This window comes from Danio aesculapii, chromosome 14, assembly GCF_903798145.1.
Source record: "Danio aesculapii chromosome 14, fDanAes4.1, whole genome shotgun sequence".
Taxonomy (NCBI): domain Eukaryota; kingdom Metazoa; phylum Chordata; class Actinopteri; order Cypriniformes; family Danionidae; genus Danio; species Danio aesculapii.
The window spans coordinates 13,148,003-13,168,275 of record NC_079448.1 but is presented as its reverse complement, the minus strand read 5'-3'; the positions used below and the strand labels follow the sequence as shown (position 1 = coordinate 13,168,275).

The 20,273-nt window shown below is 36.8% G+C and overlaps 3 protein-coding genes across 4 annotated transcripts in view; 1 reads left to right on the top strand and 2 right to left on the bottom strand.

The window, feature by feature from the left end:
- Positions 1-1,203: 1,203 nt before the first annotated feature.
- On the top strand, positions 1,204-7,481 carry sqstm1 (sequestosome 1). The gene is made up of 8 exons (XM_056471750.1): positions 1,204-1,486; positions 1,997-2,092; positions 4,855-5,192; positions 5,277-5,427; positions 5,861-5,941; positions 6,058-6,236; positions 6,366-6,564; positions 6,664-7,481. Exons 1-8 carry the CDS (start codon positions 1,318-1,320, stop codon positions 6,822-6,824), a joined length of 1,374 nt encoding a protein of 457 aa, XP_056327725.1. The 5' UTR covers positions 1,204-1,317; the 3' UTR covers positions 6,825-7,481.
- Positions 7,482-7,583: 102 nt separating this feature from the next.
- Positions 7,584-13,711, bottom strand: mrnip (MRN complex interacting protein). Its single transcript, XM_056472501.1, has 7 exons — positions 13,549-13,711; positions 12,053-12,112; positions 11,840-11,946; positions 11,276-11,336; positions 8,658-8,788; positions 8,465-8,567; positions 7,584-8,299 (listed from the first exon to the last, which is right to left on the bottom strand). The coding sequence occupies exons 1-7, from the start codon at positions 13,606-13,608 to the stop codon at positions 7,631-7,633; spliced, it is 1,191 nt and encodes a 396-aa protein (XP_056328476.1). The 5' UTR covers positions 13,609-13,711; the 3' UTR covers positions 7,584-7,630.
- Positions 13,712-15,165: 1,454 nt separating this feature from the next.
- Positions 15,166-20,273, bottom strand: part of tcirg1b (T cell immune regulator 1, ATPase H+ transporting V0 subunit a3b) — a 32,528-nt gene continuing 27,420 nt past the window's right edge. For both annotated transcript variants that reach the window (XM_056472080.1, XM_056472081.1), the window contains exons 19-20: positions 18,779-18,950; positions 15,166-15,955 (exon numbers count right to left, since the gene is read on the bottom strand). In XM_056472080.1, coding sequence (XP_056328055.1) covers positions 15,868-15,955; positions 18,779-18,950 — 260 coding nt within the window. In that variant the 3' untranslated portion in view covers positions 15,166-15,867. The remainder of the gene's footprint in view (positions 15,956-18,778; positions 18,951-20,273) is intronic.

Here is a 20,273-nt window from a genome sequence, read left to right as displayed (position 1 = left end):
CAAACACAAAACATGTTATACATACACATACACACACACACACACACACACACACACACACACACACACACACACACACACACACACATATATATATATATATATATATATATATATATATATATATATATGTGTGTGTATGTGTATATATATATATATATATATATATATATATATATATATATATATATATATATATATATATATATATATACACACCACACACACACACACACACACGCACACACACACACACACGCACACACACACATATATATACATACAGTTTTATATATATATATATATATATATATATATATATATATATATATATATATATATATATATATATATATATATATGTTAAGATATTAAGATGGTAAGTAAAATGGTAATAATAATCAGAAAATAATGGATGCATTACGCATTAGCTTTGCTCCCTTACAAACAACGGAAATTTGGGAATGTAATGTTTCTTATACCACTTCCAAGAAATTTAACTTTAAAATTTGATCAGTATAAGTTTAATAAACATGTTTTACAAGCAAATGGCGACTGCCAACTATCATTCATGATGACGCAGCACTTTGTTTAGCACCTGTAGCAGAAACACAACACCTCTCACTATATACCACATACAAACTTACAGGGCTTAGTAGAGCTTGTATTATGAGAAACCTGATTTTAAACTTCACCTACCAAACTTCTGTTTCGCTTGTGCCAAATAAAAATACTATCTTTTAAAATATAGGTCTATTTAATTAAATAAATGGATATGGTTAAAATATCAACAGTTTAAAGGTTTGTGCGTCATTTCCTACTTAAAAATGACCAAGTTAAGATAAAGAAATCTACCATTTGTATAAAATGAAGAATTAGATTATTGCATAACATCGATATTATTTATGTTTATAGCCGTTGAAGATAACACTGTATTTTTGGTTTTAATCAACTGTGTGATTTCAGCGGGAATTTCCCCTCGCATAATGCCATGTCATTCCTCGGATCACCGAAAATCGTCCATTCTGTTTTCAAATGTGACTCACATGATCACTGACAACATGAACTCCGTCCTGCAATGACGCTGGACGTGGACATTTTTCTGCAAGACACGCCCCCAAACTTGCGCTCCCCTCAACGATTGGCTGGCTCCTCGGCCGCATTAGCATTTGACGTCCAAGGCTTATATACACCACTGTAGGCTGAAGTAGGAAACGCATTTTCACGCAGCCGAAGCAGAGTCCTGTGCTCGAGAAACGCATTTTCTACTGCGCAACACTTCTAGAGGTTCACGGAGAGAAGCTGTTTTCCGCTACGATGTCGATGACAGTGAAAGCTTACCTTATCGGTAAGGAGGACTGCAACAAGGAGATCCGTCGCTTCGCCGTGGATCAAGATGTCTCAACAAGTTTCGAGTATTTGCAGCGAAAAGTGCTCGATGTTTTTGTCGGTCTCAGGACTGCGCCCTTCCAAATGTACTATAAAGGTAAGTCGAACTGAATTCTGAAATGTTTTTAAAAATAACGCTGAGTTCTTGCGTAAGCAAATGTGTGTTTATTTCGTCTTTCAATGTTTTAGTAAAAATGACGGTTTATATTTATCTTCTTTAAGTTTTAATGAAACTCCACCAAGCGATATTAGACATAAAACTTGAGGAAAACAAACACAAATGTAAATATCCAGAAAATACAGTTTGCAGATTTTCGTGTCTTTCTGTGTTCAGTATTACTGAGTCATTAAATGGATACTGCATTGTGAAACATCTTTGTTTATTATTACATCCAAGTACAAAGTATGATGACGTTTGTACTAGACTGTAATAAACATGCCACGAGGACAATAATAATATTTTAAGCCAGCATATTTATTTAAGAAAAAACAGCAGGAACTGTTGTTGTGTGTGTGTGTGCTAATCAACAATAAATCAGCCAAAACATCATGACAATGATAATAACCAGCAGAAATGCCATTCTGTTTTCCTGAACTTTGTCTCTAGATGAAGATGGCGATATGATTGCCTTCTCCTCTGATGATGAGCTAATGATGGGTTTGGCTCTTGTGAAGGATGACACTTTCCGTCTCTTCATCAAGCGTAAGTAACATACACAAACAAGCTACCATTTTAGAAAAGGGGTTTTGATTATTGTAGCATATTATATCAGTAACCATAATTTTCTGCAAATTTAATGACAATTAAACTTAAAAGAATGGTTTAATCAACAATTAAAATTTACTCACCCACTAAAGTGGTTATAATATTGCTTTATTCTGTTATAGAACAATTCATTTTGGTTGGTGCCAATAACCTAGCGGTTAAGTGCGCCAACATATTGTACCACGGTGCTCAAGGTGACCCAAGTTCAATTCCCGACTCGGTTATATGCTGATCCTTCCGCTTTCAGTGCTTTCTTGTCTGTTCTCCTCTATCCTATCCCAATAAAAGGTGAAAAATTTGGGGGGGAAATATATATAGTAAAGATGAAATCTAGCAATCATTGACCCCCATAGTAAGGAAAACAAATTTTTTCTTCATAATATCTTGTTCAACCGAAGGGAAGAAAGTCAAAAACATATGTTGCAACTTTTATATCATTCCTTTAAAAAAGTCATTTAGTTTGCGTTTAGCATGTGGCTGTTAGACAGTAATTTAAATATGTGAGCTATTCCAGCATTATGGATGTGATATTTGCAGTAAAAACTCAAAACATAAATTCATATAGAAAATATACGTTAATATTATGTCGAAGGAACTGTTTATGTTTTACAAAACAACCACAGAGTTCTGGGACTAGAAAAATATCAATCTGTAAACATTTTTTATATTTTAAATGAGGAAAATAAACATGCGTTATGGATGTGACCCAAAAGAAATAATGCTAATTAAAAGGATAAGAGTTGGCTCACTATTGAACAAACGTGATTGATTTTATTTTATTTTAGTATTTATGAGGAAAATGCCTTGTTATGGATGTGACGTGATATTGGCACTTGCGTGATTTTGGTAAATCAAATGTAATAGTTTGACACACTGACAGAGACATTTTTGAGTATTTTCAAAGTACTGTAAAATACTTGCTTACACAAAAAATGTAGAAACAGTTTCTCTATTTTGGAGAAAACTTCATTTTTTTCATGGCGAGGTTGACATTGCATGTAATTGCTCATCTATATTTGTTAAAAATAAATATAAAAAGACAAAACGACTTTATTAAAGGTAGCAGGTAGGCTCGCAATACCTCATAAGGGTCAAAGACCAGGTTCATTTCCCAGATCTATGAAGTCAGTAAAATACTTTGGAAGTTCACATAGACAGTGGCTTCAGTGTGTGGTTATATCAGGGCTGCATGACATTAGGGGGGAAATAACTGGCTAACAATAATCAAATGTAAAATAACCCTGTATAGTATTTTTTTCTATAAATAAAATACTGTTAACTTTTAATAATTTCTTCAACCTGAATTCTTTAAACACGCCTATATTGTTTACAATGTAAGACAGGCCTTGAAATCACACGCAAATGATAAACTTTCACTAATGATTGTCACGGTTTACAATTAAATCCCAAATCGTATTTGTTTTGAACTGTGGTGCCTTTGATTCAGTCTTGCATTAAATCCTGCAGTTTGACTATTGTAAATGCACACATAGTGACGTGTCAATTATGTGTAGGTGGTGTAACTGTTTGGGACTTTAAGTCCCAAAGTAATTAATGGAAAGCATAAGCCTAAATTATATCTACAAATCCATTTTGTTGTAACAAGGAAACCATAAGCAGGAATATCAGAGAGGACCTAACAAACAATCATGACTGGCTGCATCCAAATCAAATGCTCTCTGGAGGTGGTGCTTTTAACAACTAGCTTCAGGTGTGTTCTGTATAGTATGAATGCAATCTGGACCTACTACATTCATATTTATATTTGTCAAGTGACACAAAAGACATCTACCAGTTGTGTTGCTTCTCTGCCATTCTCAAAACATTTCCATGGCATCTTGGGACAGTAAATTTTCCATCTGATGCATTCTTTGCAATCTCATTAGAAGTAGGTTGGCTAGTTCATCTGTTGTTTGATGAATAGTGAATTCTGGCATACTACATTTTGAATGCATCCAAATCAATAAGATTTAAAAACTTTGTGGTGTTATGAAAAGACTAGATTAGCTCAGACCAGTTGAAGTAAAAGTAATTGTATTTGTAATATCATAAAGTGTATTCTTCATCTGTAACATCCATGTATGCTTTATTGAACTGGCGTGTCCATATTCACAAAACATTTTATCTTGCCACTAAGAGTTTTCCTAAATAGCAGTAAAGGTTTAAACCAAGAGTTTCTCCTTATTCTCAAAGCTGCATAGAATAAAGAGAAGCCATAAGCTAAGAGCTAGGTCGTAGTCAGCCTTGTTGCTATGAATGACGTCAGCATGGTTACTAACTATGCACACAGTGATTGGTTGATGGGAAATAGTCTAACAGGGATTAATTCATTGAAACTTTGCAGAGAGCAATATTTTGTTGCCCTAACCAACTAAAGATTTTGAAATGCAGGTTGTGTGGAAAAAATAAAAGTAGGTGAGGATCTTTTGTGAAGATATTCCATTGGTTCTTGGATTTACTCTTGTTATTGGAGTACTAGAATACTATAAAACCAAAACATTTGCCACTTTCACGTGCAGTTTACTGGATAATAAAACTGTTGAGATAGAAAGAGAATCTGATGATGATATCAGATTTAAAGAATGTGAATAGATTTTTCATCTCGGATTCATCATACAAGGCTCAGAGTATCTCAAATCTTGTGTAAAGATAAACTTCTCCAATTAATAGCAATTCTGTTATTTTTCTTTCCTTTTCAGAACGAAAGGAGCACAAACGTGATTCCTCTCCTCATGGAATTCCTGGGTTTCCATTCACTGCACCTCACTTTAGCCCTCCTGGTCCCTGTCATATGGGTCCACCTCCAATGGGGCCTCCAGGACCACCTCATATGGGGGGTCCTCCTCACCACCCTCCCCCTCACCCAATGGTGCACCCAGGTGTGACCTGTGATGGGTGTGATGGGCCGGTGTCTGGAACCCGTTACAAGTGCACCGTTTGCCCCGATTATGACTTGTGCCCCACCTGCCAGAGCAAAGGCCTGCATAAGGAGCATGCCCTCCTGCCCATCTTTCACCCTATGGCCAACATGTTTGAGGTGAATAGCACTTTTTTACTACATACAATACACTGTTTTTTAAAGGATCTGAATATTTTGATTTAATTAATCTTTTGTGTGCAGTGGCTCCCTCGTGGGAAGTTTTGGCGTAAGATGAGACACTGCATGTGGGCAAATGCTCATTCTCAGGCCCAAAACCAAGCTCAAAACCAGCCTCAGCCAGGTCCATCTGGAGCGCAGCAAAACCAGGATGCTCCTGAAAACATGGAGAATGGTAAGACGATCATTTATAAGGGTCTATAGCAGGAGTCAACTCTGCTCCTGGAGGGCCGAAGTCCCCGCAGAGATTAGTTCCAACCCTGAAACTGAGTAGGTTATGTGTTATTATTATATAATGTTTCTACAGGTGGTTTGTCAATCCCACTCACCTGTGTGAAGCACTCTTTAAATGTAAAGTTTTTTGGTAACGTGTCTTATGCAAGTGACGGTTAAAGTGTCAAAGAAATGGAGTGTGATTTCTACAGGTGGTTTGTCAAGCCCACTCACCTGTGTGAAGCAGGTTTGTTTAACTGGGGTTAAAGGTGTGTAGAGCTGCGGCCTTCCAGAAACTGAGTTTTACACCCCTGGTCTATAGTAACAGGAGGAACTGGAACAAGAATGGGGCATGTCCAAAATTTCCCTGACTTTATTGATTTATTTTTTTATAGGTGCTACTGCCTCTTCCCAGGCTAACGTGGAGTACCTGAAAAACATTGGAGAAGAAGTGGCAGCCATGTTGAGCCCCCTTGGTAAGTCGCCTGATTTGGTCTTTCCTAAATATTTGGTTGCAACACATAATCCCGATACTTCTTTGATTGGCACAATATGCAAAACTTCTGAAATAAAAATGCTTTTTCCTTTGTAGGAATAGATGTTGACATTGATGTTGAGCATGAGGGAAAGCGGACCAAAGTTACCCCAACTCCTCCTGCCTCCAGTGGACCACCCAGTGCTCGGAGTGACAGTGGTTCTGTGGGGCTTCTTTCTAGAGGCTCTGGTCCAGGAAGTCAGACCACTGAAGAGAGCGTCAGTGAGGGAACAAAGGTAACTGATACCCTCATAGCTCTGAAAAGCTTGATCGTCTCAAGTTTTCAACCTAGAAGAAACGCATCACATTAAGGCCACATATCATGTTAACGTTGATTTCTTTCTCTCCTTGTTTCAAAATGGCAGAAAGACCAATGTAGTGATGAGGAATGGACTCATCTTAGCGCTAAAGAGGTGGATCCTTCGACAGGAGAGCTGCAGTCTCTTAGACTGGAGCAGGATGGGGCAGATCTTCCAGCTCCGCTAAATACTGCTTCTGGCACAAGCACCAGAGAAGGTCCCACTGGTCTGCGCGAGGCAGCTCTCTACCCACACCTTCCTCAAGGTAAAGTATATAATTATTTATGCCCAGTGATGTTCTCTATTTCAGGCATTCACTTCATATCATTTGAAGCAATTCTAACTGTACTGTGCTCTCCCACAGATGCAGACCCTAGGCTGGTGGAGTCTCTGTCTCAGATGCTCTCCATGGGCTTCACCGATGAGGGTGGATGGCTTACCAGATTGCTCCACACCAAGAATTATGACATTGGTGGTGCTCTGGACACCATCCAGTACTCCAAAACACCAGGCCAAAAGAAGTAGAGGAGGAGCACAGGAATACAGAAGACCTGGGCTACACTTAATATTTCAAGCTTCTGGCCTATTTTCTAATAACTTAGTCTTTTCAAAAGTATAGAATGACAAGTTTCCACAAATATTAACAATATCAATTACTCAGGTGACTAGCACATAGTTAAGTTCATCATTGGGCTTTTATGCAAAATGTTGGTGTCATTAGCTTAACACTTGACATTATAAAGAACATTATTATCATGTATGCATATTATTACGTAAAGGTTGTTTAGTAGAGATCTATATTTGTGCAATTTCACTTTATGGATTTTCTGTTTGCGTTTGCATAATCAATAAGCAGAGTTTCTAGATCAGGGGTCACCAAACTTGTTCCTGGAGGGCCGGTGCCCTACTGATTTTAGCTCCAACTCTAATCAAACACACCTGAACAAGCCAATCAAGGTCTTACTAGGTATACTTGAAACATTCAGCAGGTGTGTTAAGGCAAGTTGAAGCTAAACTCTGCAGGGACACCAGCCCTCCAGGACCGAGATTGGTGACCCGTTCTAGATTAAGCATAAACCTGGAGGGTTTGTTTGAATAAACAGATGGAATCAGATTAATGTCACTGTTGGTCTTCTAAAATTCCTGTCTTTTCTATCTACAATAAAACACTTCTCTAAAACATTTGCTGTGTTTTGGTGTTTTTGTATTTTGAAATGTACAGGACTAGTAATGAATACAAATGTACGTGAATGTTAATAGTTTAACAATTTATTTTAAGGACAATATTTCTTCCTTAACATATTTAAGCATCCTTGAAAAAAAAAACTTACCTAAAATGTGTCATCAAAGTCTTCATCAGTACAAAACAGTGGGTTTAAAGATAAGCTTGAATATGGTGCCTTGAGCAGTACAGGTTGTTTACAGACTGCATTTTCAAAGCCTACAGACTTTGTGAAACTGGTAGTTGGACAGGATACATTTCCACCAACGTCCTTCTGTCTGTTTAGAACACCACTGTCCTTTTTTTCATCTGCTGGACATTGGCGCTCTTCAAAATCCACACCAGTATCTGCTTTTGTGAAATAAGAAATACCCATTTTCTTACCATTTTGAGATTCATAATCATACTCTTCTGTGTCCTGAGTGGGGATGATGGTGAGAAATTTACTCCACTTGGAGTCCTTGTTCTCAATCGTAGATTCACCAAATGGCTGATGAGAAGAAACAGAGTGGTTTTCGCTATGGATGGGAGGGCGCTTGTTTACATCAGCAGTTGGAGGCTTATAGGAAGATTCAAACTGCTGTTTATTTCCAACAGGGTTTTCCATGGTGTTTGCAGAACTAAAGCAAGCTATAGGGTAATGGCCAACAGCCTGTCGGGATGATGAGAGTTTTGTGCTAGCACTTGGGTCCACATCATCTGGCCTGTCACTGTGTGAACATTTGGAAACGCTTCCTTTATTCCATGATGAACTGGGCCTCTTCTCAACTTGTAGTGGCTGCAGTAGATACAAAAGCAAAATAATTTTTCTTTGGGTTAAATTTGATATCCAAGGTATCCAAACAACCAATCTAATAATTTTTCCACCATTGCTGTCAGGTTTGGGCATTTTGCATAATCTTAGCCTACAAGTCAATCATTAACATGCATGTCTGTGACTTACCAGATAAGCCTGTTTCTTAAACTTCGAATAACCAGCTCTTGACTCCTCGTAGTTATCATAATTCTCACCAAAAGTCTCTAAACTGGACATTTTCTTCCTTTTCCTGTTTTAAAAAATAACAACCTTTAACACTGATATTTGCTCAGATGGTTTTCAATAATGATGCATGGCAGTATGGATATTGTATTAGTGCCTTGTTCCTTGGATTCTGAATTGGGGTCTTTCTGTGTAAACATTCTCATCTTCTTCCTCATCTTCTTCGTTTGGACCCTCAGCAGTTTGATCGGTGTATTTACTCCAACGGCTGACATGAGCCTCTTCCTGCTAAAGCAAGTGTATATTTAGTTATTGTTATACACTGCACTGTAAAAAGTGATATGACAACCTTTTTATGTTACTTATAGGTTAATCGGGTTTAAACAACCTTTGTTGTAAAACGTTTGACTTATTATGTTTAGTCAGTTTATTGATGCAACTTGAGATGACTGTAAAAAAATCTTGCTGCCTTAACTTTTCTATTGTCTATATTTGGTGCCCAATCCTGTTCCTGGATATCTACCGTCCTGCAGAATTACTCTCCAACCCTGATTAGAAAAAAACGAAACAAACTAAAGCTGCGGTCGGTCACACTGGACTTTTCGCCCCATAGACTTTCATTAATAGGCACGTGAATGCATCAGACCGGAAACGCAAGCTCGTGCGACAAGTTTTGCAGTTCGCTGCATTGTAAAGTTCAAGCTTGGTGAACTCTGACCTGAGAAATCACATCACATACCTGAGACCAATCGAAGATCAAAACATGACCTCTGTGGTACAGTTCTGCAAAAAGGGGTGGGATTAAACAGGATGAAACATTTAAAAAAAGCGAGCGATTGGTCCATGTTTTAGATTTCTCTCTAGAAAGGTCATGCTTTGATCTTCGAACTGCATCTTCACATCGAACTGCAAAACTTGACGCATGACTTCCAGTCTGATGCATTTGCCTGCGTATGAATAGAAGTCTATGGGGCAAAAATTCCAGTGACCGCGGTTTTAGTCAGATCTAAAGGAACACTTGGTAATTACACACAGGTGTGTTTGATTAAGGTTGCAGCTTAGGTTGCAGGATGGTAGATCACCAGGAACAGGATTGGGCCCCACTGGTCTACACACGAAACCAGTGCTGCCCAATCCTGTTCCTGAAGGTCTATCTTCCTGCAGAGTTCTGCTCCAACCCTGACCAAAAACAACTAAACCAACAAAGTAGGATCCGAAGGAACACTTGATAATTAAAGACAGGTGTGTTTGATCAAGGTTGCAGCTGAACTCTGCAGGATGGTACATCTCTAGGAACAGGACTGGGCACCACTGGTCTACACACTGGCTGTTTCTCAATTCCAAGAACGCAAAGAACAGACTTGCATTCTTGTGAAGACTAGTCTTGCTAGGTCACCTCGGAAAAACGAACTCGGGAGAAATGAGATGCTGCGTTAATCTTGATGGTCACATGCCCCTCACGCATCTTTAACAAAAAATTATTTAAACATTACAGCATTCATTCAATTTACTGTTTTGCCCCTTTTCACAATATATACTATGCAGAAAGACTTTACAAATATACTTTGCACAATACAAATAAAACAAATTTTCACATGAATTCCAGTAAATAAACACCCTTAAGGTGTTCATTCCATTATTAAGATTTTCATGGTAAAGTTTATATTCACCGTTTCATTTAGGGAAACTCCTGAGACAAATATGTTACATCTCTGAACTTTAATAATAAACCTATATAAAATGCTGCACTTCCCACATCCAGTTGCAATGACTTCTGGGACTTCCAGAGCAAGTTCGGTGCTCAAGTTTGCATCAGTGCGTCCTCGTTATCATGAACACATCTGGGAAGTTTCACAAATCCTCTGTATTGTGGTCTTGAGTATTGGAACTTTGGCAGTTGATGATGACGTTACACAAGGATGCAAGACCACTGAAGAACGCATATTGAGAAATCAGGGCTGCCCAATCCTGTTCCTGGAGATCTATCTTCCTACAGAGTTCTGCTCCAACCCTGACCAAAAACAACTAAACCAACAAAGTAGGATCCGAAGGAACACTTGATAATTAAAGACAGGTGTGTTTGATGAAGGTTGGAGCTGAAGTCTGCAGTATGATAGATCTCCAGGAACAGGATTGTGCACCCTGAATTAAATATATACGTTAGCTGCGTCCCAAATCGCATACTTATGCACTATTCTACACCATTTTGTAGTATAAAGAATGTAAGTAGTGCGTTCACACTGAAAACTCTAAAAATAATAAGTGCACTTTAATTAGCTGGATGATGCACTCATTCAGCCGGTAAAATGAAGTGTGAAATGATGGACACTTCACATACTCAACAACCACAGGTTTGCTCATGTAGTGGAAGGGGCGAAGCTATCAGGCACTCATGTTGGATAACTATTTATTTTGGATGGTGAAAGCAAAATTCTCCCACGAGAGAGAATATAGCGCCTCCCGATGGTGAATACGGTTATACTCAGGGCAGATATTATTTGATAGTTTGTTCATTATTTCACTGATTTGGCAACCGTCAAAGGTCATCAGGGAAACGGTTTGGAATTTCTGCCTAGAAAAAAAAACATTAGTATTTCATTTGGGACGACACTACATACATATACTATGCTGTTGAGTTTGTAAGTGCATAAGTACATGGTGCATGAGTGCATAGTGTATAGTGTGCCGTTTGAGACGCAGCTTTAGTCTTCATTTTATTTCTACATGGTATTACAGTTGAATTGAGCAGACAAAAAGGTCTGACTTGACATTTACCTCTGATTTATGATCCAGAACTTCATAAACATTTTCATTCTCATTCTTTTCATCTTCATCCCTTTAAATAGAATTGTCAGTGGGTCAGCGACAAGACATTAATTTGCTCACCTATTTATTTATTCAGAAATGTATTACATTAAAAGTGCAATTTATTCACACAAGACTTAAATATACATCTAGAAGAGTTTTGAAATTCTGTATTAAATAAATGTATATTTTTGTGGATTTTTCATACTATATATATCAGGGAGTTATATGAAAGTCAGCTAATGTATATAATATAATACTAATAAACATTAATTGACACTGAAACTACAACTTTCAATGTTTTTTATTAGAAATCCCCCAGATTAAAGGAATAGTTTACCTATAAATCCAAAATTCTGTCATCCGTCATTTGTTCCAAACCTATACGAGTTACTTTATTCTGTTTGTTTAACAAAAGATATTTCAAAGAATGTTAGGAACTTTTAGCCTTTTCCTACTTTGGAAGTTAATGGCTACTTTTTTTCAACATTCTCTAAAATATCTTCGATCTCTATCTCATTAAGGTTTGCTCACCCCTGTTCCAGCAGCTTTTGAGTGTTGAGCTGGTGCTGCTCCCCACGCAGAGCATTGAGCTTCTGAACATGGCGTCTGCAGTCAGCGGCAGCACCACGGCCAAACTCCTGCAAAATTTAAATAAAAATAAATAAAAAAAAACACAAAACACATGAAACGAACACTAAAATAACCGCCAAGATGAGTGGCGGGTTCAATTCAGCTTGTTTTCACCTTTATCAGCGACTGCTTTTCACCGCACACTTTACAAGTCCATTTCTTAGCCTTTTTCACCTGGAGGAAAACAAGTTTGCAGTATAGAATGGTAACGCTGGGTGTAAAATTCACAAAATTATTTGATTCAGATTCACAAGCTCTTGATTCAATTCAATATTGATTCATTTGGATATATGGTTACAGTTCATCATGTCTTTCCAATCTTCTGAGGCCTTCGTTCATATTTTAAAACACAACATATTGTAGATGAAATCTGAGAGCTCCCTTATCCTCCATTTACAGCAACGGGCTATATGCACAGGTAGTGTTTATCAGCCAATGATGAACTTCCAGTGAAAGCTTTACATGCCAATTTTTAATTTCATACGGTTCCTTTTACAGCATTGATGTTGTAATGTAATTCAATTATAAAAAGTTAAACAGACCTAAGCATCCATTTTGGTTGGAAAAATGTAAATAGAGATGAAAGATCGTTTAAACGCTAGCGCCGTCATTAGCAGCAGGCTAGCGCTAAAATTCTATTGAAAATACTGGGGTAAAATTAATTTCCATATTTTAAAGAGATGGCGTGGAAAAATATAATTTAATGCAGTGCTTCGTGTTTGGTCTGATACCCACTTTATAATATATCTCAGCCAGATAGTGAAGATTGCTGTTTTTTTAAGAAATCAGATCTTAAACGCAGCAATTTTATATGGGATGACAATTCACCGGAAGCCCTGGGGCTTCCTGACTGAAATCAAAAAAACATGTGCATATACCCCATGGTTGGAAAGTCATAGAGCTCTTGGATTTCATCTAAACTATCTTAATTTGTGTTCCAAAGACAAATGAAGACCTCAGGAGATAGAAAACTAACAGGAAGTTTAGTAATTGATAACAGAATTTTAATTTTTTGAGTGAACTAATCTTCTAAGCAAAACAAAGAAACCACAAAGTGAACTATACACAAAACCTTTATTACTAAACAATCAAATAGATAATCGTTAATTAATCGTCTTTAATGTTTTTGTTATGTTTCTACTCCAATTCTTTCTTAAAATATTCAAATGACTTCAAACGATGAAAAACAAGTTTTTATTTCAAATTTATTTAGACATACAGGTTAACAAAACAACGAGTTTGGTAAATTAAAATATACCAATATGTAACATTAATATATTAATTATACTCATTTTTTTTCATACTATAATTGACAAAACACTAAAGTTATAAGTGTATGGATTGTTTTTGTGGTATTGGGGTTTAAGAATCTAACGTTATATTAAGGAAAATTATAATCGATTAAAATATATTAATTAATATTTTAAGCCTCAACCCATTATTTAGTGTGCAAATAATAAGATGGCGATCATTTTTGTCAAGGTTAAAGTTTAGTTCAAAAAGATAAATTATTTGTATGAAGCGATTAACTTATCTATGTACAACATGAGCAAACCAAACAAACATGTTTTTAATTCTGAATGAAGAAAAGGCACAGAAAAAACGGTCACCTGCTGCACTTGAAAGGTCTGACAGGAAAAACATCTCAGAACATGAAACTCTTGAACCATGCTGAAGAGTCTTTACAATCCACAAGAACAGAAATAAATCGACTCCCATAGAAATGCACGACGAAAAGCTTATTTGTGTTTCCCGCCGCTCCCCATCATGGCGTCTTCTTCTACGTATTACCTCACGCAGGGCTTCACGTCTGAGGTATACATCGACCTCTAGAGGAACTATTGACTCAATGAAAACGAGACTACAACGCATTTTCATCAAATATTTAGATTAAAAACCCAATAATATAAAACATAATAACCCAATGATATTACATAATTCACTTTTTATTCTTATTAACATTTTTAGTTTGATTAAAACAGGGTTTCTACAGGTTTCATCAAGCCAAATTTAAGACCTGTTTAAGACTACTATGAATGAAATTTTAGACGTACACAACACTAAATGCTAAGGATTTTTTCTACAGTCAGGCATACATTAAAAAACATATAAAAAAAGTTATTATAAGGAAGATAATTAAGCCATATTGGTAAATTGAGTTAAGTAAACTTTTGTTAAAACTTTTATTGAAATGGAACAGTGATTGGATGTGTTTCAGCCTGATTGGGTAGCTTTACACAAACACAGGAAGACCTAGAACCCATTTCAGTGAATTTAAGACTTAAGACCTCATGGATACCCTGTAAAAGTATAATACATTTTAAAAACATAACTTTATTTAAATGTTATAATTACTCTGCATAATATCTGAATGACAAAACGTTTTACTTAAGTTATTAATCAAAATTTAGTTATTTATTTAAAGTTACTAATAATTCAAATTAATATTTTATATTGTAATATATATTCTTATTTCAGCAGCTTATTAATTCATCATATATTATACAGTATATATGTGAATCACTCGATAACTCTGCAGTGATTTTTTTTTAAGTGAGGAAAAAGAGCATAAATACTTTATTTCAGTGGTTAAGGATTTTAATGGACTGTATGCACAGCTAGAGTTTATCAGCCAATGATAAACTTCCGATGAAAGCTTTGTGTGACTATTTTCAATTTCATACGTTTTCTTTTACAGCATCGATGTTGTAATGTAATTCAAATATATTTAGTTAAACAGACTTAAGCATCCATTTGGTTGTTAAAGCGTAAAACGAGATGAAAGACCGTTTAAATGCTAGTGCCGTCATTAGCAGCAGGTTAGAGCAAAAACTCCATTGAAAATACTGGAGTAAAATTAACTTCCATATTTTAAAGATATGGCGCCGAAAACTATAATTTACTGCAGTGCTTCATGTCTGATCTGACACCCACTTTATATTGCATCTCAGCCAGTGAAGATCGCTGTTTTTTAAAGAAATCAGACCTTAAACATGGCGATTTTGTATGGGATGACAATTTACTGGAAGTCCTGGGGCTGGCTGACTGAAATTAAAAGTCCATGTGTATATACCCCATTACAACAATTCATTATACCCAACTACATTTATATCACTCTCACATCCCTTGTTATTTTTTTCTATTATATAAAGGCTAAACGCGGTCTTAAGATATAATCTGCTTGTGACTTGCTGTCAAAAACACCTCAAACACAAACAAACAAGGCCTTTTCTGTATTGAGAGACTTTGGTCTTTATTGATCAGCGAGTATCACTGTAAGGCTTGACACGCAGTACTTTGAGATTCAGCTCCAAAATGACAACAAAATTTCATTGTAATATAAAAAGCAACATAATCACATGGACATTCCCTTTGAATAATGCTATAAATCAAGACATTTTGCACATGCTAGTGACTAACAAGCTGAAAAAGTTTAAACCGGACTTTGTTGGGAGCCATTTCATTGAATGTATATTTACAATCGCATAAGTGCTGAATTATTTCAGAATTGTAAAATACTGCTTGAACTTACAGCGCCAAACCATAATTATATGGCTGTCGTCATAATGGATCAGTGGTTATACAGGAAACACACCTGATTATGGAGAGTTAAAAGAACTTTATTTTATGTGGGCTTAAGTCCTTAACCAAATCATTCAACTTAATTAATAAAATTATTAAACTAAAAGACTCTACATGGCACATGTTAAGTACCCAAATGTTTTAAAGATATGTATGTGAATTCATAACAGAACTTTTCACGTTCAAATTTTCAGGTACAGCTTTTTTTTTGTACAGTGGTGGTCAAACTAAAGTATAAAAGAAAATGAAAGATCCTTCAATGATATATTTTAAAATGTGATTTGCGCTCTCAGCAAAATAATTCCATTACTCTTCTTTTTTCAATTCTATGACTATTGGTTCATAGGTCACTTTGTAGAGAAAGCACCGAATGAGAAGTCAAACGGAGTGAGCTTGTAGCCTGTTCCACTGTAAAACTTATTCTGAAACTCCACCCTGAAAAACAGAGAGAAAAGAGAGGCATTTCAGATTCAAAATCCCAATCATCACTCATTTTGCTGCTTGTTCAAACTGCTTATATACAATGAGTTGAATCAACAACATCAAGATTCTTGAGATTGTTTTGAAACAACTTGTTCAATCCAATTAAAGTTGTAAAATCAACTCAGTTGATATAATCTAATTGTGTTGGAACAACATGAAGAAATAGTGTGGAACCCAGCATTTTTTACAGCGATGAATGTACAGCTTGATGACTTCAAGTAAATACATGTAAATAATCAGCCCAAAAAGTACATTATGGGCCCTATCATACACCCGGCATAATAAGGGGCAAGACATGTTTTGTGCGATTTGTTGCTATTTTCAGACCAGCGCAACCCTAATTTTCAAGTTTTGCGCCACTACCTCCATGCCACCCTCATGTCCGGGGGGCTTTTTTCAGTTTATTCCTGGCAATTTGCATTTTTATTATAATATTATTATTATCAGTATTAGTTATTATATGCATATTTGTATTATTTTGAATAAAAACAAGTCTAGATTTGTCCATCTGTCAGGTTATGGAGACGTAGTCTATGTATCACTATATGGGGCATAAGAATAGGATGGGTGTTTAGATTCAACTCAGTTGTTTAACCACATTACTATTGTTCTTTTATTTGTTTGCTGGAAATTAGAACTGAATTTAGAAAAATTTTGAAACCAATCTTTGCGATTAACAAATGAAATGAAATATGTAGGCTAATGGATATCTTTAGTGAAGTGCGTACAACACAGCTTCCTTGAAAGTAAAGGAGTTAAGTAAATAGTAAAATTAAAGACAAAGTAAAGAGGCCGAATGGAGGAGGCTCGTTTTTTATCCCTGCGCTGCAGATGGTCTGTTTAACCGTTTTCTCGCTAGTGAAGCGTTCACTACAAAGTCGGCCAGGTAAATAGCAAATGCGCCAAGGCGCGACACAACTGACTCTTAAAGGAAATGGGAGATAAGATGCACGTTATGCTCAAAGCACACTCATAACTCATTAAGAGAATAAGTACAACCCTCATAGACCATGCGTTGCTGTGAAGATCTTTTTTTAAAATAGCAAAAGTGAATTCGGACATTGTCTTAATGGTTTTGCGCCATGCGCTTTAGACTTTGCGCCTAGAACATTAAAAAAGAGCCCTAAAGGTCTCCTGAAGTGAAGACAGAGCAGGACATAGAATAGCCCCTCCCCCTTTTAAAAAACAGCCAACAGTATTTTAATATCATCACATGCCAAAGGATTTTGCTCAAGCGTAAGTAGCAACAACATCTTGAAGGGAGCAGGACATGTCAGATACTGGAGAGCACTTGATATTCTATTTTGAGGATTCTTCTTTTAAATATGACAGATTCATCATAAATCTCTTGATTATCTGGACAGACTGGACACCCAAGTTAATAAATAATCAGTATTGGAATACATCATCATGATGGAGGGTGATATGCCACAGTCATATCACCCTGCAGCCCAAGACCAGTTACTCACTGAAGCTAAGCAGGACCGACCCTGGTCATTGCCCGAGAGACCACATGGAAAAATTAGGTTGCTGTTGGAAATGGTATTAGTGACGCCAGCAGGAGGCGCTCAGTCTGCGGTCTGTGTGAGTCCTGATGCCCCAGTAAAGTGAAGGGGACACTATATTGTCTCACTATACTGAAATGTTAAACCGAGGTCCTGACTCTCTGTGGTCATTAAAAATCCCATGGCACTTCTCGTAAAGAGTAGAGGCCTCCCAATCATCCCCATCCACTGAATTGGCTCTATCACTGTCTGTCCACTCTACCTATAGCTGGTGTGTGATGAGCGCACTGGCGCCGTTGTCCCGTGGCTGCCATTGCATCATTCAAGTGGATCCTGCACACTGGTGGTGGTGTGGAGAGACCACCCTCATGTTTATGAAGTGCTTTGAGTGTATGGCCTTACACAATAAATGTGCTATATAAACACACATTACATTACATCATGCTATTGCGACTTTAGCTCTAACAGCATAGCACTTTTATCCCTAAAACCCCACACCATTTATATATTATATACTTTTTACTGTTGATTTTCATTAAGTTACATGTAATAGGGCATGTTAACACATTATAAATGTGTAGGTTAATTAAAAATTTGGTCCAAGTATTTTTTCAGAGCGTACCTGTACCTCTGTAACACAGTGTCCTATCAACACGTGACAAGATTCAAGAGACAAACGCCAATCAATCAACATTATATTACTAGCATTCATGTTGTTATTGTTACTGTTTAAAAGTTCACAGCTGACCTTGCTAGCTAGCTTACCCATTGCAATATTGCATGTTCCACTATTGCATAGTGTTGCCCTTTGGCAACACACACATTTGATCGATTTACAAAAAACTAATCTGATAAAAACTTTGAGTTGTAAATATGTCATCATAACTTACTGGAGGTGATGTTTCAGATTTTTGGGGGGATCTGACATAATTTGATCCTTTGTTTTTATTGACGTTTCCATTTGCATTCAGCAACTACTAACAATAAACACCTGACTGTCAGAAATCGCGCTACAGAAAAACAATGCATGTCATGTGACTTAACCAAAGCACATCATTAGCTACACTAAGGCTACACTACACTACTCTTTCCAAAAAATAAAAATAAATAAATAAAAATCAATGTTGGTCTTAAGAAACAGTGGCAGGGAAATATAAATATCATGTTGCATATAGTAACATCATGCGGTAGAGGGTTAAGCTCCATTTCTTAGTGTTGAGAAGACCTAATAGATGATTTCTGTGTGTATGTGGACACGTGTTTCTCTCACCAGTGAAGTCGAAGTGCATGTAGAAAAGCAGACAGGCCTTCCATGACGAGAAGGATAGACACGGTTAACACAGCAAAGCCAACAAAAACAAGCGCCGCCATGATGGAACCCACATAACTGAGCTGACCAAAAGCCTGCCGCATCACCATAGTCCACAGCACCTCGGATAACTCTAAAAAAAGAATGAAAAATAGTCATAAGGCTCCTCAGTCAAGAATTGAGCGTGCATTGTTGGTCAATTGTTAATGGGTGGAGTAAGTACTTTGTAAATTTGCATGAAAAGCGGTTATCAGGTTGTTTACCTTATTTTGAATAAGACAATATTATGTTTAAGGCGTTTATATAAGCTTTTTTCCCCCCAGTTTTACTTGTTTACTTATTTTTCTCAGTTAAACCGTGTCAGAAAGTCACCTTGATAATGTCAGATAGCTTTAATACAAAGTAACAGTATGGTTTCCAATCAACCCCAAAATAACTCAATTCAACAACTATAGGGTTTGATTATATTTATCATCAATAACTATTAATACTTTGTTGTCCAGTAGCTTCATCAGCTCCTGCTGGTTTTTAGTCCACTGTTTAAAAAACCTTTGGATATAGAAATTTCAGTTTACTTTATTTTGCTTCTCGCTCATCGAAATAAACTAGTGTAGTGTTCTAACTAGTGGGGAGACAACAAAATCTGGTTTCTGAATAAATTTTAATTTGACTGTAAATTGATTAAATGGCACACAGCATTATCAGCATATAGTCTGTCTGTGTTCTGGGGTCATATACATACTTTGGTGGTCAATTTACAATTATACAAAAGCACAGTACAGTTAATTATTTGTCATGCAATTAAAACACTCACTGGCCACTTTATTAGGTGCACCTGTCCAACTGCTTGTTAACACAAACTTCTAATCAGCCAATCACATGGCAGCAACTCGATGAATTTAGGCATGTAGACATGGTCAAGACGATATGCTGCAGTTCAAACAGAGCATCGGAATGGGGAAGAAAGGCGATTTAAGTGACTTTAAACGTAGCATGGTTGTTGGTCTGACTATTTCAGAAACTGCTTATTTAGTGGGATTTTCACACATAACCATCTCTAGGGTATACAGAGGATGGTCAGAAAGAGAGAAAATATCCAGTGAGCAGCAGTTCTGTGGACGCAAATGCCTTGTTGATGCCAGAGGTCAGAGGAGAATGACCAGACTGTTTTCAGCTGATAGAAAGGCAACAGTAACTCAAATAACCTCTTGTTACAACCGTATGCAGAAGAGCATCTCTGAATGCACAACACTTCCAACCTTGAGGCGGATGGGCTACAGCAGCAGAAGACCACACTGGGTGCTACTACTGTCAGCTAAGAACAGGAAACTGAAGCTACAATTGGCACAGGCTCACCAAAATTGGACCATAGAAGATTGAGAAACAGTTGACTGGTCTGATAAGTCTCGATTTTTGTTGCAACATTCAGATGGTAGGGTCAGAATTCAGCATCAAC

Coding starts and splice junctions, on each gene's coding strand:
- mrnip (XM_056472501.1), bottom strand. CDS start 13,608: ATGGTTCAAGAGTTTCATGTTCTGAGATGTTTTTCCTGTCAGACCTTT. Junction 11,337..11,839: donor CAAAAGCTGCTGGAACAGGG/GTGAGCAAACCT, acceptor TTCTATTTAAAG/GGATGAAGATGAAAAGAATG. Junction 8,789..11,275: donor TTCTGGATCATAAATCAGAG/GTAAATGTCAAG, acceptor CACTTGCTTTAG/CAGGAAGAGGCTCATGTCAG.
- sqstm1 (XM_056471750.1), top strand. CDS start 1,318: ATGTCGATGACAGTGAAAGCTTACCTTATCGGTAAGGAGGACTGCAAC. Junction 2,093..4,854: donor TTTCCGTCTCTTCATCAAGC/GTAAGTAACATA, acceptor TTTCCTTTTCAG/AACGAAAGGAGCACAAACGT. Junction 6,237..6,365: donor GCGTCAGTGAGGGAACAAAG/GTAACTGATACC, acceptor TCAAAATGGCAG/AAAGACCAATGTAGTGATGA.